This window comes from Pleurodeles waltl, chromosome 3_1 (assembly GCF_031143425.1).
Source record: "Pleurodeles waltl isolate 20211129_DDA chromosome 3_1, aPleWal1.hap1.20221129, whole genome shotgun sequence".
Classification (NCBI taxonomy): Eukaryota; Metazoa; Chordata; class Amphibia; order Caudata; family Salamandridae; genus Pleurodeles; species Pleurodeles waltl.
In genome coordinates this window covers 826,250,035-826,267,374 of record NC_090440.1, presented here as the reverse complement: position 1 = coordinate 826,267,374, position 17,340 = coordinate 826,250,035, and the positions used below count along the sequence as shown (strand labels likewise).

The following is a 17,340-nucleotide window of genomic DNA, read 5'->3' as shown; positions in this document are numbered from 1 at the left end:
ATGCAAATTGCTGACAGAGCTTTGCGCTGATTTGCAATGCCAGTGACGTGAGCTTGGTGCGAACAGGCCTGTTCACACTCACAAAGAGCCTAAAAGTTTGATTTTGGTGCCTATGAGAGCTACACCAAGTGTCCAGGACCTGAGTGTTGTTACTGTGGGGGGGGAGGCAGGGGGGAGCTTTTTCAGAATTACAATTTAAAATCTGACTTCATCATAAGTTAGGATTTTAAATTGTGATTCCACAGCCATCGAACCTGAATTGGTTGCCTATTTCGTTTTGGAAATTACACTTATAAAACATAATAAGGTAATTCCAATGTTATCCTGTGGGAGGAGAGGTAGGCCTTGCAATAGTGAAAAACGAATTGAAGAGTTTTTCACTACCAGGACGTATAAAACTTAAAAGTACATGTTTGACGTTTTAAATACATTGCACCCTGTCCTCTGGGCTGTCCAAGGCCTACCCTAAGGGTAAATATGTATTAAAAAAGTAAGATTTCGACCTGGCAAAAGGCTAATGTTGCCAGGTCCAAATGGTTGTTTAAAGCTCCACAGACACACAGGCTGCAATGACAGGCCTGCCTGAGACATTTTAAAAGGGCTACTTAAGTGGGTGGTAGACCAGACCCACTATTACCTATTAATTTCCAGGCCTTGTGCATGTGTAGTGCCACCTTACTAAGGACTTATAAGTGCATTCAATAGGCTAATTGGGTATAAGCCAATGTTATCAGGTTTAAAGGAGAGAGCACAAAAAGCACTGTGCCACTGGTTAGCAGTGATAAAGAGCACAGAGTCCAAAGGCCAGCAAACACAAGGTCAAGTAAAAATGGTGGAAGAAGGCAAAACATTTGGGGGAAGACCACCCTAAGGTTGACATATACAAAATATACAATAAGAATTTTTTAAAAAACAACTATGGGGGATGGCAGTGGGTGTCAACATTTTGACTGGATGTTTTTTAGCAAGCCTCATCAGGGCATGATCATCTGTCTAATGCATCCTAGAAATAAAGAGAGAAATAAAGCTCTTGTTCGGTGTTATTTGGGGTTTACCTGTTCTCCACTGAAAACCTAAATGTACAACAGTAAGAACTTACCACTACAAGAGGGATTGTACAACTACGTACCATAAACCCAGAAGTACTCAAAAGATAGACACTGCAGCAAATAACAGTGTCTAAATCCAGATAACAAGCGCAAAGTCAGAAAAGTAATATGCACCTCCCCATGTCATTGGTTGTTAAGAAAACACCCCAAAAATAACAGGGTAATGTTGCTCCACTATTTCATGCCCGGTGTAAATTTATACTTAATGGATCTGCAAGATTAGCACCAGTAGGCACAAAGAGGCACCTGTGTAATTCCATGCAGTAAAAACACAGATGAGAGCCCATTGGTCAACATCACATATATTGGAAGTCTTCTAACAGGACGATCATTATAGTGATGAGACAAAAGTGGATGACGTGCAGTGAGAGGTAAGGGGAGGTAGCAGAAAAAATTACTAACCTGTAACACTGAGGGAACTCAACACTTAATGAGTATTTTAAAATCTCATCAATCAATCTAAAAAATAGGAACAAAAATGCTTCATACAGTGGTTATACATACCTGGGATTCATATGGTCTGTCATTCCTTTCTGGACGCTATATGAGGCACAACACAAATGACATCAAACCAAAACTGTCCTCTTTGGCGCTTTCTGCACATAGTATGTACTCAGTGGACTCCCAGTGGTCCAAGTGAGACATGCATAAACATATGACTCCAGATAAAGACATGTAAAGTGTAGATGTGTCCCCATACAAGCAATTAGACACATAGAGTGTTGGACCCGCAAAAGTCCATACTGATATGGCAGTGAGGCATGCACATCCTGTTACATGCAGAAGGAGGTGCAAAATGGTGTGCATACACCATAATCCAATCAATGAGTAGGCCATGAACAGGCGTGTTGTGGCCATTGCTAAAATCTTGTGTACATATGAGTGGCATGCATCAGGGCCACTGACTGACTTAATCCCACTCTGAATTCATTTTAAATCTTACAGAAATCACCCAAAAAAAGAACTAATTTATTGTTAGAAATGAATTTTATGATCAAATCAAAGTTGTGGTAATGGGAGCTTGCTTTGCTCCTAATATGGCTAACTTGTTTGTTGCAGAATTTGAAGCAAGTATGGTTTTCAATCTTGACTAACCATCTAGAGCAAATATTTGCTCATAGAAGATAGATACTGATAAAATATTTCTTCTTTGGCAAGGCAGTGCTTCCCTCTTTTATTTCTTGTCTGAATGACCAGTGGCCTGGCCTGACCTTTACAACAAATTATAACAAGAATGAAAAACTATATGGATCCTTTATTGAGGCATAGGTAGGAGACGTGTACACAGCTTTGAAAAAAAAAAAAACAACAGACATCAATGCAATTTCCTTTTAAGGTACAGCTGTCATCACCTATGTGCCTCAGGGGACAATCTGCCTTTTGGTCAGTTTATGAGGCTGAAGAGTTGTTTCTTACTTAAATGAAGTGGGCAATTACAATCTAGATTATTGGAGAGTGGATACCCCAGGAAGATTACCAAAGGATTGAAAGGGCTTGGTTTTGTTGTACTGCTGAATGCTAGACAGCATAGATTAATTGTCTTAAGAGCACCAGTGTGGGTCTCAGTGATATATATGACTTACGACATCTTTCTGTTTTGAGTATATGACTCCTGTTCTGTTCATCAAAGTCAATTGTTTCTGATTTTAAGTATCCTTTACTATGTATGACAGAAATCACAAAGTTTTCTACTTTTATGTTAAATGTGTAATTGGTCATGATAAGCAGACACATGCATGTTTGAGCTGTGACATGTTTGGTTCTAGAATTGATATGTATAACAATTGATCCATTTGAATTTAAGATATATTTGCTGTGAGTTCTGTACATGTACCATCAATAGACAGAATTATCTGGCACCATATTGATGTTATTTATGCCAACCAGTAGGGAGGTGTCTCCTGTATTTTTCTATCAACTATATTATCTTCTGTACCTTTATTTGAGTGTTTTGCCTTAATCCTGTGTCCATTTGGAGCTTTGAAGACCCTGAATCATGATCACCAGTGTATTTGATGTCTGAGTATGGAGTGTACTTTTAGTGCTGAATAGTTGAACCAACCATGCCAGAGTAATTTTGTATCATATTGATTTGGCTCCAGAATATCAAATGTACTGTTAGTGTTGGTATTATTAAACCAATTGATCAGTGTTTTGTTTACACCCATTATGGTTTCCCAGAACATGACTTACTAAGTAAGTCTCACTGAAGTTCTGCTGATGCATGATGAGACCTTCTGAAGTATCCTTGTTAAATGTGATCACTACTCACAGTGTATTGAAGAAATCACCATATTCTACCATGGCTGCTGTAGACCTATCATCCTTGGTGTGGTCTTTCCCAAACTTTTTTTTCCTTGCCCTCGAGTTTTCAGAATTTTGTTTTTGGTGGCATTGGGATATTTTACTCATGCTAACCAGTGCAAACGTGCTTGTGCTCTCTTCTTAAAACATGGTATTATTGGCTTAATTTTCTTATAAGTCCCTAGTATACGAAAGTGCAAATACACAGGGCCTGAATATTAAATGCTACCAGTGGACCTGTAGCACTCAGTGCCCCCCCCCCCCACTCAAGTGACTCTTTAAAACATGTATCAGGCTTGCCATGGCAGTCTGTAATGGGGTATTAAGACTGCCAGCTCAACCTGAAAAAATTAACCATTTCTCAGGCCTAAACCTTCCTCTTCCTCTTTCAGTCCAAAGCTACATTGATGCAGCCAGCACCTGCACACGAACACCATCACATCTCAGCTTTGACACATTGTCACGACTGCATGGGGAAAATCAATACGTCTCCTCAATGACGTGGTTTCAAACCAATGTAATTCTCCCACACTAGGATTTTAAAGTACTTCGGTTCAGCAGGCCCAGCGAGGTTCCTGTAGATAGCCAGTGCGCCATCGCAGTCAGCCTGAACTTTTGACTTTGTCCTGGTCCAGCGCCACCAGATATCCCCGGTTGGTGTTTTTTGCATCTATCTTACAATGTATTCTTGAAAAATTCATAGCTCAAATTCTACTTATGGGATTTTTGTTTTTTTGGTCCTGTTCTATTTGTTAAATTAAATTCTATTTTTCTAGCCAGCTGTGGTATCTTTTTGTGTGGTGTTAAATGTTTTATTGTTTCAAGAGTTGCCCAAATACTTTTCACATACATTGCCTTCTAGGTTAAGCCTGGCCACTCGGTGCTAAGCTACCAGAGGGTGAGCACAGGTTAATTTAGGGTGTGTTTGTGACTTACCCTGACTAGAATTGTGGTTCCTGCTTGTTCAGGTTGCATACCTCTGGCAGCCAGAAACCCAATTTTTAACTTAAGACCCCATGTATTTATTCTAAGGAAAGAAGTGTTGTCTGTCTTGCACGGATTAGTACAATTTGGCTTGAAAAGTGAGTTAGTGCTACGGAGAGGACAGAAACAATGCCTGTCCCTCAGTATGTATTACAATTATGACCACTTTTTGCTATGCTGCTTTGGTGGAACTTTGAAAGAAAATGTAGAGGATTTCAGGGCTATACATGCCCTTTCTTATTTCGAGCAGCACTTGTATCTTCACACTTTGAGTTTGAAAACCGTTATTTTTAGCACTCTACGCTTGTTCTCAGTTTTGCTCTCTTGCCTTTTGCTACCACATTTCAGATGTCCCTATGTTTAGATGGTAATTATCTCTGAGTAGATCACAATAAGTGAAAACAACAATTTAAGGATCCCTCTACATTAAAACCCAGTTGTGAGTGTGAAATTTAGGCAAGTGTGTTTGATTAGCCGTGCATAAATACTTATAACTATACTCTTTTTCATATTTTAATCAAACCTTATTTCAGACTTGGAAATCTCAATTCAAAATACAATTCAAATAGCGCTGATGTCCATATAGATCAATGATGACAGAAACTAGATTAATGCAAATATTGTCTTGTTTTCTAACAATTTATATGGTAGATGGATTGCTGATGATAACATTGTGTATCTCATTAACTGAATCCTTCCTCGCAATTTACTTTCTTATGTCAATCAAATAGACTATTTCAAGATGACACACAAAACAATTATAGACTGAAACATAAGTTAGTTCCATAATATTGATCAGCTAAAGACTAATTCACACGTTTTGTATCTTTTCAGTGTTGCTCCTGATAACACCATGATGCATCGTGTTCCCAGTCAATCTGCCTCTTACACAGAAAACTATCAAACTTTGCCAAAGACCTCCAGGCAGCCTTCGGGATGCTCACCACCAACAAACCACAATTTACCAAGTGACTATAAATACGCACAAGACAGAGTCAGCCACTTAAGGATGTCCAACCAGGATCGATTATCAACAAAGGAAGGGACAGTGTGGCAGTTGTATGAGTGGCAGCAGAGGCAGCAGTTCAAACATGGCAGTCCAACGGGGCAATTATATGTGGATTTTACAGACTTTAATGACAAACCAAAAGTAAAAAAATCTTTGGAAGTTCCAAGGTCTGTTTCTGTCCCCCCTTCTCCCTGTGATATCACTCTAACGGGACATTCACATGCTTTTCCTCCAAGAAGACCTCATACCCCTGCTGAAAGAGTCAGTGTTAAGCCTACAAATGAAAGGAAGTCTGTGGATATGGTGTTCCCTGGATCACCAAAAAAGACCGGCAGGCATGCTGTTAAGGTAATATTTGGTATTTCTGTAAAGGAGATTTTCATGTTTCACTTAAAAATCTAAGCATTTCACTTATCATATAATTATAAAGGATGGTCCATCATATTTTTTGACTATGCCCATTTAAATGTAAATTAATGGTCATGACTGTAGTGTGTAGATTCAGTTCACATACAGGATCTAGTGCCCGATATACCGTTTCCAATCACAAGCAAGTGATTTGCAAATTGCACACTGACTGGTTTGTAAATGTAAATGGAAGAAATGATCGTATTAATCTCAGCCACTGGCTATTGCTATCAAAAGCGCAGCAGGTTCAGTGGCCCCAAGGTCATAGAGGACCTATGCACCTCAGTTATGACTGTATTTTGGTATCTATCCTGGGCATGAGGGGCCCATTGTGCTTGCTTACATAAGGGTGTCTGGCATTGCTAAGCGTTTGATTGCTCTTGCCACATCCAAGTCCATTGTTTTTCACCCACCATGCTGTTCCAGACCAAGACCAGCCATGTGCAAATTTACCTTGGTCCAATTGTAGTAGGAACAGTTCAGCCTAAACTACCTGCTCAAGCTCCTCCAGGTCGCAAGCATCCTAAGGTCTGTTCTGACCTACTTAGGCACTCAGTAAGGTACTGCTTGACACATTTTCAACTCGTAAAAAAACTCTAGTACCTTGTAGCACTGTTATTTTGTGAATCACATTGTTTGCAACCGCACATTTAGTATTTACGTCTGCCTCTTTGTTTCAACATATTTTCAGAAAATGATGCTAAACTTCTTTGAATATTGCAAATTGAGTGTGAGTGACTAGAAGTGCTAGGAATTCTGAATAACATATATTTCTGCCCCTAAAGCCCACCCATATTACATGGGTGCTGTTTTTCTTTTTTATAAAGGTCTTTTTATTGAAACTTTTTAATAAACACCATAGCTGACCCACAGGGTTAATACCTATCACTTCACAAGGGTATATAGTTGGGATTCCTTGTATCAGTGTATTCTTTTTTACTTAATGACCCACAATTCAGCAGAGATAAACTTATCCTGTGAGCAATTAAAAGTGATCACAGCAGGGAACCCATATTTTTGTGACTTTATTCGGTCAAAGTATAGTTTGGTAAATTGGTACTACTATTTTCTAGCACAAGTCACAGCCCCAAGCCACCCTTCATGTGTAGGAGCAGTCGTCAATCTCCAGTGCTCTGCAATCTCTCTTAATTAACAGCATGCGTATGTCCACCAGAAGCCATTTTCTCCTCAGTCTTCCGATCTCTTTTGTAACCCACCTGAAGTATAATTCTGAGTGAGAAATCAATGGGTTATCCCAACACAGTGGACAATGTGTGGGAACTTTGCACCAGTAGGCGTTGATGATCTGGCAGCTATACCATGTTTATAAAAAGCCCACCTGATTTCTTTTACAGTAGGTACATTGTAACTTCCTCTTTTTTCACACCCGCCCTCAGGGTGAAGTAAATCCTGTACACATGTATTACAGCAGTCTAGTAGAAATATCCAGAATGTGGGAAGCTGTGCTTAGTTTGTGAAAGAAAGAGAGTTGGTGCCCAAAGCTTTGCTCAGAATCCGGCAGCCGGTACAATTAAACATCTTTGCACCAAATACCAATGTTATTAGTCGTTATTCCACTACCAGACACTCCCTGCCCCTTTTTCTTTCACTTTCAGGTTCCTTTGTTCTCCATTTGTGATGGTTTTGCTGTCTTTCTCCCCCACCTTATTTCCCATGCTTGTGTTTTTCCCTTTCTTGCACTTGGGAAATATCTGATGCGTAAAAGTAAGTGGTGGGCCCCAGAAATAAGAGCTGGTGCCCCCCCACTGGCAACCACTGGCTCAAATTAAGAACTGGAGGGGTGCAGCTAGTGCATCCCTCCAATCGTCTTTGCCCAGGGGCCTAGGTTTTCCTCCCAGATTGACCTCAGTGCTGACAGGTAATTTGGAGATTTGTTGTTATGGCAGTGGTGCAATTTTGAGATTTCCCTCTTACTCAAGTTTTTAATTGGAAATTGTACCGCTGGGGGCTGTAGCGCCAAAATTGAGTGGGTTCTATAAAACCAGGATTTATGGTGCTCCTGTTCCCCCTGTATCATGGTAAAGCATTTCATGTCATTTCTGCCCACCCAGGATATCCCACTATGATCCCACAGCCAAAAGCCATCCAGTTCCACTCAATACATCAGTAATACTTTCTAATTGTGGTGTGTCTTACGTGATCATGCCTTTCCAGTTCATACAACAAAGGGCCCTTCATCAGCAAACCCCTGCCATTCTGGTTCATCTCAGGAGGGTCCTTATGGCTTTCATAGAGAAGTGTCTTCCACACTCCGGCCAAAAGCCCACATCCTATCTTTCTCCACAAAACCAGTAATTATAACAAAGATCAGCTGAGTGGCCCAATAATAAAGAACATATCTTACATTCCCTCCTCTCTTCAAACACTGAGCCGGTGCATTCCTTGAATGTGATCCTGTGGGACTTGATTGCCCTGATGATTTTGTATGGGTCATTTTGGCAAATGTAAGGAATTTTCGAAAGTAGAATAATTTTATATAAAGCTATTCTCACCACTACATAGATGCATAGCCTGCTCCTGCTGTGTAGCTCTGGGTCCCTTCCAATAGGTGTGTTGTTTATTTTCCACAATGGTGTGGAGTATGCAGCAATGACTTGTGGACAGTTCAGCACTTGGCAAGCACACAACTCGCTCTTGGCGCCCATGTTTTCCCCACAGTGATTGCTGTTTTCTTTTTTTTTTTTAAGGGGGATGCCTTCCCGTATCCTAGCTGCCCTTCCGAACTTGCTAACAGGCATTTCCTTACTTGCAACTGCAGTGCTATTTAATTAGGCACAGCAGAGCATGTGGAGACATGTCCTTTGGCAGGAACAACGCAGTCCTAAGTCCACATACCAGTGGCAATATGTATACGCAAATATTTAAAGTCTGAGCTTTGAATGCTTATTTGAGTGCACCAGCCATATGCAGAACATTTTCCACAAAGAGGGACTAAATTCGACTTGTACCACTCAACTGAGAGGGCGGATGCCTTACTATGTAGTGCCGCAATTTGCATCATTTACATTCATTCCGTAATGCAAAAGAGAAGCATGTCATCTTGCACAGGGACATCCTGTCTTCAGTGCACGCTTGGCTTTGGATCCACTATAAGCAGCTTGTACTGTATCTTTTCCACTAAATAGATTCATTAGTAACAGAGTATTTTCTTATATTAAATTATAATGCTCTTTGTGCCTATGGTCCTTTGTCAGCGCCCCCATTAAAATGTTTTGGGAATGCTGGAAATACTCCCCAAATTGAGTCTCATACTCATTGCTACCATCTTGAGAGGTCTACGGCAACAAACAATAAAGCAATGGAAGGAATACTTTAATTAGTCTCAGTCCATCGCTTGTGCCACATCGCAGTCAATCTTTTTTTCACCGCTATGCCACTCTCGATAAAAAAACATCCATGTACAAATCCGTCTTGGACCTGCTCCAGTTAAAACAGTCCAGCCCAAACTGCCATCCCTTATAGATGGACCACAAGCATCACCAGACCGATTTAATCTTTTAGCTAATATTCATTTTTCAATGATGTTGGGCAGATAGGCGTTAAAAAAAACTACACCTTCCAGAGCGCACCAATTACTAAAGTTATGTATTTAGCAAACATTTCATATTTTAGAAATAATTTGTTGAAAATTTTAATCTCATGTTTTATATAAAAAAGACCCTTTGTACATTTAAAAGATAATAATTTCCAAGACCTTTTACTAATTGTTATTTAATTTATATCCAACAAACTCTGCATGAGCTGCTGATATAATGTTGTGCTCGAAAGCCAGTTTCACTTGAAATGGTACACTCTTGTCTTTGCTACTTTGAGGGAACGGCAGCCATGTTATACTGACACCCCATAAAGTGTGAAAAATATTTGAGATGCCCGTTAGAGATGCTCATCTTTAGCTGACGTCGCCATATTTCAAGAGCAAATGTTTCTTCTTAGTTTATTGATCACTTTTGGATGCATGACCTTTTTTGTTACACACCATGAAAGGTTGTGCGAAAAACATTGCACAAAAAGGGAATTTAAAGAACGATTCCATCTTCTTGTTTTTCTAAAGTGCTGCATTGACTGGCTGCAGCCATGCGAACCTTAGTTTGTTTCCTAACACATTTGCTTGCTACTAGAAGGCCCCACTGACTGTTCTGTGACTAGTGTATATTTGCGTGTTGACACCTAACATTTAGGTGGTGTCTGTTTGTGCTTTTTATGACGATTTAAATGTTTATGGCTCAACTACCTTGGCTTTGTTCTCTATGCTTACACATTGAACCAATTTCCTATCACATTGCGATTTTGATTTTTAGTACCCAAATAACATTTACGACTTTTTCTTTTTAAAAAGACATGTAGTATTTATTTTTCTGATTTTACTGTATTATGAACATTTGAATATATGAAATGGATATGATCCGGCATTGTCTTCTTAACAAATACATGAATATTATGTCATTGCAAAGTAAGTCACTTCAAGACACACATTGGTTCGTTGAGTGGGTGCACCTCCCGTTCATAAACCTGTATCCGTGCTTTTCGCTTAATGGTTTTGGTGTAGCTCGTAAGAGAAGCATGTTCCAATAACAGGGACCTTCAACTGAGAGGCTATTACTCACCTTCTTGTTCACAGTAACATTTATCTGATGGTAGGCATTATTTGAGGCCAAAACGAGGAATCCCCAACAAAAACCTATTTGCGTATTTGTATACTCACTGTTTTAGTTATTGGGCCATGGTTCTGCTGTAAAGCCCCTGGATAAAGGATGTAGGTGATCAGTGTGGTTACCATGGTCAGTCTAAAGAAGATGTACAGAAATCTTATTTTTATGAAATTAAATCGAATGTAACTTAGTTAATGTCCTAATGATTTCTTGTTTTGTTTTTCATGCTTTCTCAATTTTCAATGAATGTATGCAAATTAATCCAAATTAATCCATATGCAGTAATCAATGCCTACAGGCGGAAATTAAATTAATCAAATTATGAACCCTTAAATTCCATAATTAACAAACCTAGCATTGACATCTGGTAAATCAAGTGATCAGAAGAGAAGCTGAAAGGAAGTGTTTAACAAAGGCACAAATGAACAATGAGTCAGAAATTAATCAAACAAAAAAAGATAGAAACGTGCAAGGGTCCCAAGGACAAAATTGTAACCCTCCTTTGAGGAAAACTCAACAGAAGAGGCACTATCTTTGCGACTGTTCTTTATTTTGATCATGAAATAGTACCAAAACCTGAGGAATGGGACGAAGAGCAGAGGTGGTCAAAGCTAATGTCCCTTTTTTCTATAAACTACTGATCACCACTTCAAACGTAATGACTACACTCTAAACAGTGTTTTCATTGTTGATCATTTACAAGCATACAGTGAACATCGCAACGGGGTTGGACAGAGGGGCCTTGCACTGCCCATGCTAAGGGCATGGGCAGTGCAGGGCCCTGCACCCCATTTCTGCCAGGAGTTACATGGTGGTGCTACGGCCATGTAACCTCTGGCGGAGCAGGGGGTCATAATGCCCAGGGGGGTGCTGCTTGCAGCACAGCCCTGGCAGGTAAGGGCTGCCAGCAAGGCCAGTTCCTCCTAAGGAGGAAAACTGGTGGTGCTGGCAGTCCATTTGTGGTGCTACCACCACAGTCGTAATGTGATAGTCGGACGCCAGGGTCTTAATGAGGCCCTATGTCCAAAGGCACCATTTCCTGTTCTTCTGGAAACACGGAACATATGTACATCAGACATGTATGGTTCTATTAATTCCAGCACCATAACTACTCCCTATTGACATAAAGGGAGGGTCATCAATTAGGTTAAATACATTTTGGAGAGATTTTTGAAAGTAAATGTTAATATCATGTTTTTATTTAACTTTGAAACAGAGACTTGTCTTTATTCAGAAGAAAATTATTTACAAAAACGAAGTCAGCAACCCAGTATATTCTGGGGTTCAAAGATAAAGACTGTGAAGCTTACAGTTTGATAAAGTGAGATTTTGATACACATGTAGGTACTGTAAAAGGGCTACGGAATACATTTCATTTATTTTGAAAAGGATGGCCAGGGGTTCTTATAAGTTAACCATTTTGAGCTCTGATGATAAAATAGGGATGCTTTCTAAGTTCGAGAGGAATTTCATTCTGACTGTCCTTTCTGTAGGTAAACGAATGACATTAAAATGTCTAAGAACAAACTCTGTCCATGTATTCATAATTTGATGTTTAGCGTGTCTTCAGGCAACCATATTCTATATACAAGAAGAACCAGGCAACCAATTCTATCTATAAGAAGAAATTATCCCAGTCCTGATTTTTCTTTCATTGTCTGTTGTTCCCTCCCTCAGACTGAGTCAAAACTTTGCAGGTTTTGTTTCTTAGTTATACAAATGTTTGTCTTTTTTACATGAAACATATAAATAACATTTGTCTGTTACACACAGGTTTAACTTTTCTGATGTCTTCTGGTTTTAAGAAGTGAAGCAATAGAAACTGCTTTTGAGGCAGTTTCAAACTCAAAGTTGCAATGGAGCGTAAAGCGTACAACAGTGATGGCACTGTAAAGAAGATAAAACCATAAATGTAGTATACTATGGGGTGTTACTCATGTCACATTAAAACAACTGTTTCACGGTTTAAAGAAAACAAGCACATTTATAGAGTGGATTTAAAAAGCCACATAGTAATACAAGATAGTGGACCGTATGGAACATCTGGGGCAGTGAAAGGCCCCCCTGTCCAACCCCGTTGCGATGTTCACTGTCTGCTTTGCAGGAAGTGAACATCGCAATGGGTACTGGTGTACCCTACACACTACAGCATTGCCGCCGGCTCTCTATGAGCTGGCGTCAATGTTGTAGGCCGTTCCCCGCTGGGCCAGCGGGCGGAAACACTGTTTCTGCCCGCTGACCCAGTGGCAAACTCTTAATGGGGCCTGCGGGAAGGCAGGCGCACTGGCGGCAACCTGACCGTAGAGACTTTGGTGTAAACCATCCACTGAAGTCATATTGACCCCCATAGTGTTTGAGAATGTATTAAGAAAAGGATCAGAAATATACAGGACAAAACTGCATCCTTTAGTTTCTCGCAGTCTTATGGCTTATAGATAAAATTCAGGTAGACAAAATTAATCCTAAATCCTGTTTTAAAAACTTAGTGTGCCTGTATTTCCTGATGTTATGACCAATTTTGTTACAAATACCACCTTTACGCATTCCAGGTTCACACTTTTAAAATTACATTTAAAGTATTACTCTCAAGTGTGCTGTTTATAACAAATACGTCACTCGTACACACATGATTTAAATGTTTCTCATACTATTGTTGTTGATTGACCAGCGTTATTAATCTTGATACATTCCAGTATGCTCTGTGCCATAGGATCTTTGGAAGTACTGCTTCTGAACCTTTATTACATTTTCTATCACCTGTCCCATTTATGTTAGTATTTATCTTACCTGTCAAACTCATCTTATGTAGGGCCTACAAATTAGCTCAGAAGTGCTGTGGTAGATGTGTGATGCAAATTTGCCCAGAGGTGATGTATTAGATGTGTGATGAACAATCTGATTTTGAATTTACTCTCAGTATTTGTCTGAAGAAAATATATACCTCTCAACAGCTTCTGTGCAGACATCTGCCATATTTAGCACTTGATGCAACTGAGTACTATCTTTCCTCAATTAAGTTATAAAGGTACATTTCTTTCTGATTGTTTTATCCAGGTGTATCTCTAACACACTTTTGGAATCTGCCAACTATATATATATATATATATATATATATATATATATATATATATCTTGCAACACTAGTAACACTTTTTTCTATTGTAACTATATATGAAAGATCCCTTTTTTACCATCACAAGCACCTAAAAGCGATTAGTATATGTTAGGTCTTTACTTTCAAGCTGATTTCCTAGAAGGTTATAATTGCAGCCCCTCTCTTATTACCTTCCTGATTGGAGTGATACATACGAGTAGCCTTGATTAGTTATAGGCACAGCACTTAAAGTATGGCCTCATCACACGTATCACTGTCTAGCCCTTCCACTATAAATGTGTAGGTCTCGAAACAACTCAGTTCATTCACATTTCAACCTATGATCAACTTTTTGTTTCTCAATAACTTCAGACCTTTTGTCTGGAAGTGACTTGTTTTTCCATTATTCACAAGGCTCTGTAAATAAATATATTCATGTGTTATTCTAAACAATAGGCAATAGACAATGCAGTGTTGTTTTCTGAATCTTTCTTTTTACATGGTCCACCACCTAGTTTCTATTTTGCAAGTTGTACCCTTTTTCAAATTCATCCTTGTCACCTTTCCCTTGCTTGAGAAATACTTTCTCATACATGAAAATATAAAACATTCTTCATGCTCCTGCTCCATACATTACATTACTTTTTCTAAGTCTTCTTTAATTTTGATACTTAGGGCCAGATGTAGCAAAGGGTTTTTCCCATTCTGTGTCAATGGGAAAATGTGTTCGTACATATGGCCCTTACTTATTTCAAGTAATCATCATTGATTGATATTAATATTAATATTGGATTTCTGCTGCTGTTCTATAGAACGAAACACTTTTGTCGGGTGTCCAATTTGTTCTATCAAGTGTCATCTGTGGCTTGACTGGCTTCTAATCTTTCAGTAGAATACAGATGAATCCATCCCTTTAAAAGTGTTCTCATTTAATGTGCTAATGAAAATATATTGTCTTTGACCTTGTAACTTAAATCATTGATTAGTAGTTTTCTTGGTTTGCCTCATTTTTATTTAGCCACAAGGCTTTTCTGTTCTAGAAATGGAACGATGACATGATGAGTCAACAGCTCAAGGAATCAGTACATTGATAATCCCATGGATCCTGTTTACCATTTGCTTCTTTTGGCAGGGTTTTACAATGTTAATAACATATTGATTTATACTGCTGAATGCTCTGTCTGGAATGACAAAAAGGCAGGAATACTCCTTTGCCTTCTCCTAGCTCTCCTTTTTAATCTTTTTGGTAGTATCAGTTACTGAAGCATACTGAATCTTATCCCAACCATATAACCTTGAGCAACCTTATAATTTCTGACAATTTTCAACATTTTTTGACCTTATTCATCATATTCATCTGTCAGTGTTAAGAAGGGTACTTTTTGACCCCTGATCGACTTAAGGTGACTTGTTTTCTTCATCTATTGATTCTTAGCTAACTTCTGGTCATTGCTAATACTGCCTTTACTTCTGTTGGATGGGAACTCTAGTCCAGTGTTCTCTTGAACACTGGTCGATTCCTTCTAATGTAAATAATCTTAATTTATTCTTGTGGAAAGCCTGCCTTTCTCCTAATGGACATTGTATCATTTTTCTGTTGCCTGTCTCTGTATCTTGGCCTCATTTTGCTTATACCTAATTTCACTCAGGACTCCACAGCTTTTGTTTGGACTGGACTATTAGTAACCCTTTCAGATTTTTCACTTTTTTGTACTTTTTTCTCTTCGTTTCCTATGATCGGTGAGTATTTACTCAAATCTTTAATTTTTTTAGAAATATTTTATTTTTAATTTCAGCATTTGGTGTATTCCCTTTATTCCAAAATGTATCTTCCCCCAGTTCTGGTCCTCGTGTTTTTGTCTGTTCACAGGCTGACCTTTGCTGTCCTTATGCCTCCTTTCCATTCTCTTTCACCTGCATTCTCCTGTTTATTTCTGTTTTACTATTAAATCTGCCTATGAATCATCTCAAGCTTGCCTCAGGAGGTTAACTGATTACATTGCATAAAAAATGGCAAAGCTGTTCATGTTTTCATCTCCCTCAATGTAGTTGATTTGCTTTCCCTCCCTAGGTTTGACTTTGCTTGTCACTTATGTTGGACCCATCATAGAATTTTACAATTCTGTTTTTTGATCAAGGACCTCCTGTCATTAGCTAGCACATTTGCACTCCATTTTCATCTAATTTAGCTGACATACAAATTTGATGGCACATGGATAGACTCTTTAGGTACACGTTAAACACAATGTACTATTTACAGGTATGAAGTTGTCTTGATAATTTATATTCCACTTGCATATACTACGCTCTGTTTAGTTTGAGTTTGAATGATTACCCGACCCTAAATGTTACAGTGCGCTATTGGGATTTGTTTAAAAAATGTCAGCATTTTCCAGGTTGATTGGGAAGCATTTATTTTTGGTGCTTTCAAAGTTGCTTTCAAGCCCTAGAAACCTGTACACATCTTTCAAAACCATTTCATTAAAATGTTTTGAACTGTGAAATACTAACATGAGGTGAGTTTTAGCAGCCATACTTCTCCCACATTGCAGAGATTTAGCAATTCCATTCAGCCATTACAAAGTATAAGTGAGGTGAAAATAAAATCCCATGGCTTACCAATCATTATCAAGTAAACTTATGGTTCTACATTAGCCACTATACAGACTCCCTTTTCCACTTGCTTCATATAAAGTTTTAGTGTTGTTATTGTACAGATAAATAAGGAACATATTACCATTGTTGGAATTAAAAAAGCAGATTCACAAGAAAGTGTAGGTAGTTGTTCAGGATAGGTGCAGAACACTCATCCCCATATGGGCTTTCAGAATATCAGAGGAAATATTTTAATGCTCTAGAACTTTCCACCCACACTTAAAAACTCAGCAAATGGGATAGATGAATGAGAAGACACTGGACCTGAGAATGATGCCCCCAGCTGGTAGGATAAGCCAAGTGATTCACCTGCAATGATGGACTGAAGGACATTAACTCCAGCGACCACTATGGCTAGGCCAGCTAATGCCTCCTGAGGAGCAAGTAGGGGGATGTGTCTGCTTGGGGACCTTGGAGTATTCTCTTGGGGCTAATGCACACTATCCCCTGGCTCCGTTGCAGACACATAGGTGCCTTGCAAGATCACCAGGAGGCCATCAGGCTTAGTGAGTACAACAGGGATGGTATTCTGCTTGCTGGCTGTGGAAGATGCAGGCTAAACAGGAGAGAGCCTCAGGAGTGCAGGCAGTGGAGGACAGGTCTGGCAAGTGGAGCACTTAATTAAAGCTCCCTATGAAAAGCACCACTTTAAAGGCCAGGAGGCCTACAGAAAAGGCCGCCTCATAGCTAGGGCAGGATACCAGGAGTAGGATGAGCACACGACCATCTAGCATAAAGTTTGGCCCCTGGGTGACTGAGCAGAGAAAGAAGCTCATGGCTCCTCACAGCATAACTGCATTATACCAGCAGGGAGGGCCAAGCACAGTCTGCCTAATATTCTTCTTTTCGGGAGCGGATATGCATGGGTTCCACTCCCCGAACCAACATTTGGCCATCGGGGCCCCCTGCCCTGAGGCCAAATGAAAAATGAACCTGCCCTAGGGAACCCAACTATGCGGGACAGCAGTGTACCAAAATGAGCACCACTGCAATTCTAGAACAGGAGTGTGTTCTAGAATAGGGATGTGCACCACCCATGCCAAATGCACATGTCTGGTGGAAGCTGGAGAATACCCCATACCCACCTGACTGCAAGATTCCAGCCTG

At 39.5% G+C, this 17,340-nt stretch overlaps 1 protein-coding gene across 6 annotated transcripts in view; it reads left to right on the top strand.

Moving 5' to 3' along the window:
• Positions 1-17,340, top strand: part of PLEKHA7 (pleckstrin homology domain containing A7) — a 1,012,616-nt gene that overhangs the window by 741,701 nt on the left and 253,575 nt on the right. For all 6 annotated transcript variants that reach the window (XM_069223724.1, XM_069223723.1, XM_069223725.1 and 3 more), the window contains one exon: positions 5,232-5,754. In XM_069223724.1, the coding sequence (XP_069079825.1) occupies positions 5,232-5,754 (523 nt within the window). The remainder of the gene's footprint in view (positions 1-5,231; positions 5,755-17,340) is intronic.